The sequence below is a fragment of the Esox lucius genome, chromosome 11 (assembly GCF_011004845.1).
Source record: "Esox lucius isolate fEsoLuc1 chromosome 11, fEsoLuc1.pri, whole genome shotgun sequence".
Lineage (NCBI taxonomy): Eukaryota > Metazoa > Chordata > Actinopteri > Esociformes > Esocidae > Esox > Esox lucius.
The window spans coordinates 48,657,513-48,667,879 of NC_047579.1; the positions used below are offsets into that span (position 1 = coordinate 48,657,513).

The following is a 10,367-nucleotide window of genomic DNA, read 5'->3' on the forward strand; positions in this document are numbered from 1 at the left end:
GTTCTATGTTGTCCAGTCAGCCTGAACCCAGGGAACTTTGAGCAATGGGGATCTCATTATGTCTGGAATGCCAGGTAGGTGTCCCTACATGCAATGGAGCCAAACTACTCCTCCCGTTGCGGTTCAATGGCCTGCTTACAAGGAGAGGCAAATTTAGCTTTCTGGCTGTTTGTCTGAGTCTGTGTGCAGTAACTGGGTGTGAATAATATCTTGTCTTAAACCAAAGGATGTATGTGAAGAGAAAAACCGACGGTAGGTTGATACGGGTGTCCCTTGGGAACTGATCACAGAGAGGAACCGAAACTAGGGCTTCATGCTTCATTTGTCTGCAAGTCTCCTTAAATGAATGTACTGATCAAGACGCTAGCTGTGAAAGACCAATAAAGTAGACATGGGTATTCCTTACCTGTAGTGCGACGGTGCCTTCTCTGCTTTCTGTATATGATAAACCAAAGAAACAGGGCCAAGATGGAGCCATTCAGCACAACCACCACTGATATCCACACAGCTGGGTTTACTGCTGGATTGTACTGGGGAGAACCATCAGTGCTCCATTTCACAGGTGATAATTCTGGTCAAAAAAGGTTTCAAAGAGCCCATATCAATGCTGCATATCAACGACTATGCTACATCCATCACCAAGCGAATGAACACAATAGGTCGGCCTTGTATCAATGACAACTGTACACCAGTCACCGACTGAATAAAGAGGACACAGCTCAGCCCCATAGCAATGCTGCACAACAGAGAACAAAGTGAATTAAATATTGTCCAAAAAATTAAGCGGTTACTGCGAGGGAAAACAAACACTACAGCTAACCAGAGCAGTGAACTCACCTGTGACTAGATCCGGCGGGGGGCTGGGTACTCCGAGCGGTGAGCGAACACAGTCCATGAGCAGTCGGTCCCATTTGGTGCCAAGACGACAGGTCTTCTTTGCCATGGTGACCCCCAGTCATGTAATCAACAACTCAACTACACTAAAGCAACCTGTTGCCTCACTCTGCCTTCATGTCAGTGGGTTGCCAGATAACACAGTGAAAGCATGTGGCCCGGACAGAAACACAGAAAGGGGGCATAGGAAAAGCGTCATAGGGGAGGACCCGCAAAATATAGTCCCTCAGCAGATGTTTCAGTTCTTCATTTTGAACAAAGTGGTGAATCACCAAATGTGAGACGTGAGAGGAGAGAGAGAAAAAAAATAAAGAGAGATTCTACAATTATTTGAAAAATACAGGTTTTATTTATTCACAGTGATAAAAAAAAGAAAAAGACATTTATGAGACAGCACACGTAGAAATCAGTGCAAAATGTTAAGTGGTAAATGAGGTCGGTAAACTATTAACCCCGCTAGGTGATTGTGTTAACAAGAAAAATCACGGGTATAAAGTAAAACATACAACATTTTTAAACTGTATCATTTGATTGCTGCATTTGAAATGTGTTATAATTTTGATCATATCTTTATTGTCTTATATGACCAGTATTACAAACTACTAAAGGGCACTGTTGTGAATATAGAGTTGACGGGATGAAAAAAGTATTTATAAATGTACAGTACTTAATTGTCATAAATGAAACCAGAAAAAAACTGTATTCGATCAATATAGCACCACTCACTGTAATCAAGATTTGAAAGTATTGGGCTACCCCTTTATTTGCCCACAAAAATATCTAGCTAAATGGTTTTACCAAAACAGCTCAGACCATCTAAAGTATGTTAGCTACCTGGGCTTTATGCGAATCTTAAGATGCCAATATGTTTGGGAATAATATATTTTTCAGTCTAGCAAGCTAGACAGTAGACTGTAAATCCCACTAGACAGTATATAATAGTTACTGTTGCTAGCGGTTAGCTAGCTACGTAATCAGAGGAATTGCACTGAGCTACAGTAGCTACAGTCACTGAGTATTGCATAGATATTTAATTTAGTGCATTATTATGGCAAGTCGTTTTATAATATATTCATTTAATTTTTTTCAATTTTTTTATACAAAATATATTTTTAAACAATCTGCCATAGACAACATGATTTTGGTAATTGATCTGTATTCAAAAGACAAACCGAACGTAACAAGGACAAAAGTTGGTAGGTTAATGAAAAATAACTACATTAAACAAGAAATCTTTCAAGCTTAAACTTTTAAAGCCTTTCCCCCTGAGGGTGATTTATCATATACCAGATGCTTGGTAATTCTTGGCAGACAAATACATACAAAATGGTACATTAATTAGAATAGCGGAGCCCAATCTTAGTATAGAAAACAAGTTTCAAGGTGGTGAGACTTTGCCAACCTCCTTTCCCCCTTCATGGCATGAAGAGGGCAGGCTGCATTCTGATGAAAGTGAAGTTGTAGCGGTCTGGCAAACCCTGGTGGGCTGTAGTGTTGAAGCTGTCCCAGGAGAATGGAGGGAGAGCCCCCTGAGTTGTGGGGCCATTGACTGCCTCCGCCCTGAACTGCTGGGCCATGTGGAAATCAGTCACCTACAGGGAAAGAGGAGAGGAAGGTACACACACACACACACACACACACACACACACACACACACACACACACACACACACAAACACACACACACAAAGAGAGAGAAGAGGAAGGCCCAGAGAGAGAGAGATTTTTATTTTAAGTAAGTACCTTATTATATTAGTACCTTTATCAGCCCATCTAGCAAATGTTGATTACACAACAGTCAGTAAAGTAATATATATATATATATAAATACACACACATACAGTGGATATACAAAGTCTACACACCCCTGTTAAAATGCAAGGTTCTTGTGATGTAAAAGAATAAGACAAAGATAAATCATGTCAGAACATTTTCCACCTTTAATGTGACCTATAATGTGAACAATTCAATTGAAAAACAAACTGAAATCTTTGAGGGGGAAAAATAAAAAACACACAATAACCTGGTTGCATAAGTGTGCACACCCTTAAACTAATACTTTGTTGAAGCACCTCTTGATTTTATTACAGCACTCAGTCTTTATGGGTAGGAGTCTATTAGCATGGCACATCTTGACGTGGCAATATTTGCCCATTGTTCTTGGCAAAAGCACTCCAAATCTGTCAGATTGCGAGGACATCTCCTGTGCACAGCCCTCTTCAGATCACCTCAGAGATGTTCAATTGGATTCAGGTCTGGGCTCTGGCTAAGCCATTCTTCTGGTGACGCCATGCTTTTATGGATGTGTGCTTTGGGTCGTTGTCGTGCTGAAAGGTGAACTTCCTCTTCATCTTCAGCTTTCTAACAGAGGCCTGAAGGTTTTGTGCCAAAATTGCCTGGTATTTGGAACTGTTCATAATTCCCTCCACCCAGACTAAGGCCCCGGTTCCAGCTGAAGAAGAACAGCCCCAAAACATGATGCTGCCACCACCATGCTTCACTGTGGGTATGGTGTTCTTTGGGTGATGTGCAGTGCTGTTTTTGCACCAAACATACCTTTTGGAATTATGGCCAAAAAGTTCAACTTTGGTTTCATCAGACCATAACACATTTTCCCACGTGCTTTTGTGATTTATTTGTGATTAATCAGAGTCACTTGAAATGATGGCAGGTGTGTCATGACTTCTATTTAACATGAGTTTGAATGTCATAGGTTAATTCTGAACACAGCCACATCCCAAGTTATAAGAGGGTGTGCAAACTAACGCAAACAGGTTATTGTAAGGTTTTTATTTTTCCCAAACAGTTAGTTTTTTTTAATTGAATTGTTCACATTATAGGTCACATTAAAAGTGGAAAAGTTCGGACATGATTTATCTTTGTCCCATTTTTTACATCCCAAAAACCTGGCATTTTAACAGGGGTGTGCAGGCTTTTTATATCCACTATATGTATGTATGTACTTCAGATATTCCAGTTTTTTCTTTGTCATTGTGGGGTATTGTGGGTACTGCACATTTGAGGCAAACTTATTTTAATCAATCATAGATGAAGTTCATAACAAAGAAATATGGAGAAATTGAAGGGGTGTTATATCCACAGTACATACATACACACACATATTTCTTATTCCGATTTTTCCTCAACCAAACACAAGCCACACAGTACAGTTTTCATGACCTTAAAAGGTTAGAAATAGTAGTCCCCCTCCTCATCCACAGTGCATAATTCAGACGGGGGGGGGGGGGGGGTGTCTCTGAGTGAGTGTGTGAGTGACTGAGTACCCCTTGTTAAATAGCGTAGTAGTTAGAGAAGCGGGCTACAGAACAACAGGTCCCGCGTTTCGACTCCCGTAACAGTCAAAACACATTATGCCTGAGGTTCAGGATGGACAAAAACTTTGCTAGCTACAACCTTATGTAGCTACGTAATAGAAAGCCTGAAATAAAACAGTTCTGGTGGATTAGGATTTGTTCAGGATAGACAGACACTTGGCTGCCTGCAATCTTCCGTAGCTACATTATGTAAAGCCTAAAATGAAACTGTTCACTGTAATATTGCAAATATTTCTGGTGGATTTTCGAATGAGGTCTTAGGATTTCTTCAGGATAGACAAACACTTCGCTGGCTACACGATTCTCTCGTCTTTTCACTGGACGAATATCGTCACCTATATTGATACAGTAGTTATTGTATCAATGTCAATTATGAATGGCAAATAAGCTGTTAAAATGGACAATGGCAAAAGCCATACAGTAGATGCTATTTGTGGTGGAGGTAAACTTAATAAGAAACGTTACTCAGTTTAACACAATGCTTAATGGCGTCCAGCGACATGTTACTGGCTAATAAGCTTTTAAAACGGCCAGTGGCAAATGTCATACAGTTCATAGAAACTATTTGTGTTGGAGGTAAACCTAATAAGAAAGTTACTTAGTTTAACACAATGGTTAATGGTGTCTAACAAAATATTCAAACCCCAGGAAATGTACAGTACAGCTTTGTGGTGTAGTGGTTAATGACACAGCCTTTGTGGTGTAGTGGTTAATGACCTTAAAATTGAATTAAATGAATGAATGTAAGTAAATGTCCTACTTTGGTGTCATAGCATCCTCCTGGTGTGGGGTGTTGATGCCTCAGGTCATTCCGGCAACAGATGGACTTGCATGGGTCACCCTTGGAGTAGGGGTCATTTTTGTAATCTGAAAAAGAAGGGATAACTCTTAACGAGAAAACATGGAAAGGATATTAATTGAATGAACGTATTAAAACTTACAAGAAGAATATCAAAGAAAAACACTAAGAATGCAGTAAAATATTAAATTAACTTAAAGAACTTTCTAAAAACTAACACAACAAAACAAAACCAAAAAAGGAGTGGCTACATGAGAGAAACTGCACCATTGTATCTCATAATGTGTTTGAGGGAGTCGAGGTCTTTGACCTCAGCCTGGTCCCGGCGGAAAATCTTGGCCCGGGGGCAGAGATCATAGGAGAAGTCTTCCCCGTACTCCTCCCACATCTTCCCATAGCCACTGAGGGCGTAAATCCGGGGGTGGAAAGGCACGTTGTAAGAAGGCCAGTAGCCTGTGGGAGAAGGTCATGTCCCGAAGGGGGTCAATCTCTGAGTTTACAGGTAATACAGGTGTCCAGCGGCAGTATGATGTCATGGTCTCTTACCCCTGCGCAGGGCCTGAGTCTGGTCAGAGAATTCCACCAGACCAGGAATCTGTTCCACCACTGTCAGGGCACCCTCTTCCAAACTGTGTCCCAGGTTCACTTTTCTCATATCCACTATCATATATTGGTTGTTGTAGGTGCCTGCAGAAGAAGAGGAATAGGGAAAGTGAAGACGTGCGAAAAACGAACTGCTGGTGTGGCTTGCCCATCCAAAACGGCATCTTTCTCCTCCAACCGGCATCTTGCTCCTCCTACCGGCATCTTGCTCCTCCTACCGGCATCTTGCTCTAACATGGATGAGAGCATGCAACCAGCAGAGGTTAGGGCCATGGAGAGCAAGCCCAGGGAATTCAAGGTAAAGTACTGGAACCTTCTGGAAGCAGCTGGCTGGGGCCAGCCCCTCCCCTCCCATCAGGACTGACTTGGACAGCCATTACAAGGGGGACAGGCACCCTAAACAGACTATAAAACACTGCCTGATGAGCCTGGAAACGAGAGCCCAGTTTTGAGTTGTTGATAAATGCCCCACCCGTGGGTGTCATACTCTTTCCTCCATGTCCCCCTGCTCTGCCTGGTCAAGACGTGCTATTATCTCAGAACAGGGCTAAAATGTTCCTCCCACCTCCGTCCCTCCCTCACCAGAGTTGTATCTGGAGAAGGTGCTGGCCCACTCCTTCCCAGTGTGTGACAGGGCATTGGCCAGACGCACCCTCTGCCAAGCCAACAGGCTTTGGGGCGTGACCTGGGAGAAGAGGGAGGCGTTGAATACGTTGTTGGTGGTCTGGGTCATCATCAGGCCACTGCCCAGGAGGTAGAAATCATCCAGAGACACCAGGAAGCCTGTGGGGTGAAGATAAGATGAGGCGCTACAAGTGTTTTCTACTTCAGGCGTCATGAGTGTACATGCTTTTACACACCTAAACACACTGTACATTCACCCTGTTCAAGGCCAATCAGGGCTCTGGCCCGCTGGAAGCCCCGCCTCCCAGGTGATATAATCATGACTGGGCCTTTGTTCTTAGTTTATTTTCTCCACTGGTCATTGCAGCAAACTTGACATTTTGCCTTTTCGCAGCATGTCGTGGGACAGCTGACTTGAGGGCAATATGGGTGTGCAAATTATGAAATATGCTAAACAAAATGAATAATGCTAGGGAAATTAAAGTGCCAAACCTGTCCATCAAATCACTGGAGTTAGTAGTAAGCCAAAAACTTGAATGCATTCCAAAATAGGGGACGTTATGGTGACTTTAATACCCTGCCAGCTGTTTTTAGGGTTTTGATACATTTACTTTTCATATCAGCATGTTGACACATTATATTTATCACAGGGTAACCAATGCCTACCCTTCACAGCTGTCCCTACCTGGATAGCTGCTAAAGGACAGCTTGCCCGTGGCAGTGTTGGGTTCACTGATGTTGAAATCCCAGTGCTTGTAGATGCGCATGGTGGCAGCATAGGTGTACCAGCTGGAGTGGGCAAATAACAGGTTCTCAAACCCTGGAAGCATCTGGTTAGGGGAGAGGGACTGGTGCTATAGAAATATTCACTTAGACAGGTAGAGGGAAATTCAAGTTCTTTGTAAGACTGGTGTGTGAAATGACAGATCCACTCCATTTGATATCACTAACGGTCTGTCCAGAAATTACCTCACAATAGCAAGAACAGAATGACCTCTGACCTTAATGAGGGCAGAGCAGTGGCCCATTCCTGGATATTTGAAACCTCCAAGAGGAAGCTCAGAACCAGGGACCAGGGTTGGAATTAAGTCCAAAAGATCTCCAACCGCATTCAGAAACTGGACAGCAAACAGGGACAGAGGCTGGGGTGACATAGTGAGAGACATGAGGTAGACAATAGGTTATTATTTATTACTATTACAAGTTAAAAGGTTAAAGCAACAAATCAATATTCCACAAGTTCCCCCTATGGGCCCTGGTGCTTCAGTCCCATTAAGCCACTGCATTAATCAGGCCCTGCAAGCTACAGACCTTTTCCCCTTTCTTCTTGGCCCAGTCTGCGACTCCCGCCTGTAATCCGTCCATCTGGGCAACTATGAATCCGGTGTGGTGCCACAGGGGATCAGTAGTCCTGTTCAGTTTCACTTGCTGCCTGGTCCATGTGCTCTGCTTCCTGATAGAACCACAGAGCAAATTTCAGAACTCTCAGAGGACAGGAGGTGGATCCGACCTGGTCTGTCACTCTGGTTATTGGCTATCATTCCGGAGTAAAGAAAATACTCACGTAAGGAACTTCTCCACTAGACTTAAGACTTCGGGTCCTGTGATCAGCTGGGGGTACATGTTTGCATAGTGACTAATCATTTGCCTGATGAAAAACAAAATATAATTAAACATGAAAATGTCAATCATTAAACAACTGACATGGAACAATGGCAGAGGCACTTACGGTGCAGTTAGGAAGCCCTCTAGATATCCAGCCAGGAAGTAGGTGATCTCGTCCTGCTCACGAGTGTCCCCGTAACCTGCACGGATCTCCAGTACACTCCAGCCCGTTTGAGAGAGGCTGTCGTTGAAGTATCCATATGCGTCCCCCTCTTTTTCCAATACTCCTTCTTTCAGCAGGACAGTCTTCTCTTTAGCATCCCAGTACACTGTGGCCGCTTTCACATCTGTAATGCAGGAAATCTCTAGGTGTGTGGTCGGTCTGAATAGATTCATTTCTTCATTAACTGGAACAAATTGTCTCAAGTACACAACAGCCCTGTACGTTTCACCTCCAGATATGGTAGTATGGTATGGTACTATCGGACTCAGTTTGACTGTGCACTGAAAAACGACCTATGAAAGAGCTACGTATGTAGCTATAATGTCAATAAACTGACTACAAGTAAATAAAGTAGTTACAGCCATAAGGGAAAACATAATAATGTTTTCAGTGTCATTTTCATTTTTTTTACAGAAAAAAACAAGATACCCTTTTAAAAATAATCAGTTTATTCCAATATGTATTTTTTAAATAAATAACTTAATAATAGTGTCACCAGTTCTCATTATCCTATTCCGCTACAAACACTTTATTGAGAGCAGACTTAATCGCGTTATGTAGGACAACATAAAGTATGTGGCTAAATCTCAAGTAAGACATACCAGTCAATCCCATGTTGTGGCTTTCAGAAAGGTTTCCCAGAGAATGTTTTTCACAGTCTTATAAAGACGAGATGTTAAGAAAGCAATGATGTTTGCTTCTAGTGTTGTAAAGATCTTGTAAACATCTGAACTAGTAGAATGTTAACCAACCTAAATAATCACTGTGGGAATTGTTTCAAATGAAAGCCCCACAGAATATACAGAATTCTTCCAATATCCAAAAGATATGGATTTGCTGTCTGCTTTGCCCTTTTTTTTTTTATATGTATATTTTAAATACATTACTTATGTGGCTTCATTTTTACTTGGAAAGGTTTGGCTAATTTTGTAGCTGAAAACATGAAGTAAAAATGAAAAAACAGAACTTGTTAGGGTGTGGTGCATGGCTGTGTATACTATACTAAGGAAAACTGTAATTATGCAATACCTAAAGCAATAATGGAAAATACTTTCACTTTTTTTCAGTTAAGATTTCTACTTGCAATCCGTGTTTGCAAGTATTAGTCCAAAACGCATTTCATGAAGCAACCAAATTAATTTCTCCAAAACCCCAAAATAATTGTAATTTATTGGGGACACGTTCCCCAAGTGGTGCTATACACCCAGATGTAACATCAGGTTACATTTCGATTGGTAGTCCATACTGAGCTAAAGGTTGCGAGGTAGTATATACACACACACGTAATATCCAAAATGCAGGGGGAAAAAACAGTTGAAATCAAAACCCATAGTAATATTTTTTGAAGGCTGTCTTTAGCCTTCTATTCCCAGGCTACTGCTGTCACGGCGATTACTACAACCACAAACACCTACAAGCAACCCACATGCCATTTGAAGTTAAGCCAAATATGTTGTGAGAAAAATATATCCTGCTATGAAAGATAAGATGCTTATGTTTCCAAAACAGGAGCTACATGTACGGTTAGCGATATATAGACCCAGTGTCGGCGCTCTTAACAAAACTCACAATATTGTCAATAAACGACAAAGCCATATAATCTAAGACTGGTTAGCTCCAATGTTTCACTTACTGTCTGCGTTGACGAAAGTCGCAGCAACATTAAGCATAATACAAAAATACAGATACTTCATTTATATCCGATGACCTTGAAGCTTTAAAGCGAAGAATTGAAAGTCTGGATCAAAGTTCAATTTCCTTAACGATGGAGTCGGCGCAGAAGCTATCCGGATTGGTAACGTTTGGTATGAATTTCTCACAAGAAGCAGATTCCTTGTAGCTATTTGTTAAGAATGCTCCTACAACTTTCCAGTGAGCCGTCATGAAAAACTGCTTTACTTTTTTAGTTTTCTCTCGTATATTGATGTTGTATACAAATATTTAACTGCGAAAATATTTTATTGATAAATATTGTGACACCCCGTTAAATTTAGTGCAGGATGCATGCCTGAAGCAGGTTTTGGTATACATGCTCAAGTAATTTTATAAGTAATTTATAAATTGAAGTCTTATAAGTCATATAAGTACTCACAAATTTGCCTTACACACAAATGTGAATATCTGTTACTGAAAAATAGAGATGCAGAAATATTAACTGCATTCTGTTAATATACTTAGGTTGCTGATTAATGAGCAATTTTGTAAGTCGCTATGTCTAAATACATAATTATTTTGGTTCTGCCAGAAAGAAATGCATACTAATGCATGTTTTAATGTTTGGATA

At 41.2% G+C, this 10,367-nt stretch overlaps 1 protein-coding gene across 1 annotated transcript; it reads right to left on the reverse strand.

Annotated features, from left to right (window-relative positions):
* Nucleotides 1-1,226: 1,226 nt before the first annotated feature.
* plbd1 (phospholipase B domain containing 1) lies at nucleotides 1,227-9,921 on the reverse strand. Its single transcript, XM_010896733.3, has 11 exons — nucleotides 9,717-9,921; nucleotides 7,985-8,207; nucleotides 7,820-7,903; nucleotides 7,567-7,708; nucleotides 7,257-7,397; nucleotides 6,941-7,085; nucleotides 6,214-6,414; nucleotides 5,575-5,715; nucleotides 5,296-5,481; nucleotides 4,990-5,096; nucleotides 1,227-2,486 (listed from the first exon to the last, which is right to left on the reverse strand). The coding sequence occupies exons 1-11, from the start codon at nucleotides 9,775-9,777 to the stop codon at nucleotides 2,310-2,312; spliced, it is 1,608 nt and encodes a 535-aa protein (XP_010895035.1). The 5' UTR covers nucleotides 9,778-9,921; the 3' UTR covers nucleotides 1,227-2,309.
* Nucleotides 9,922-10,367: the final 446 nt, after the last annotated feature.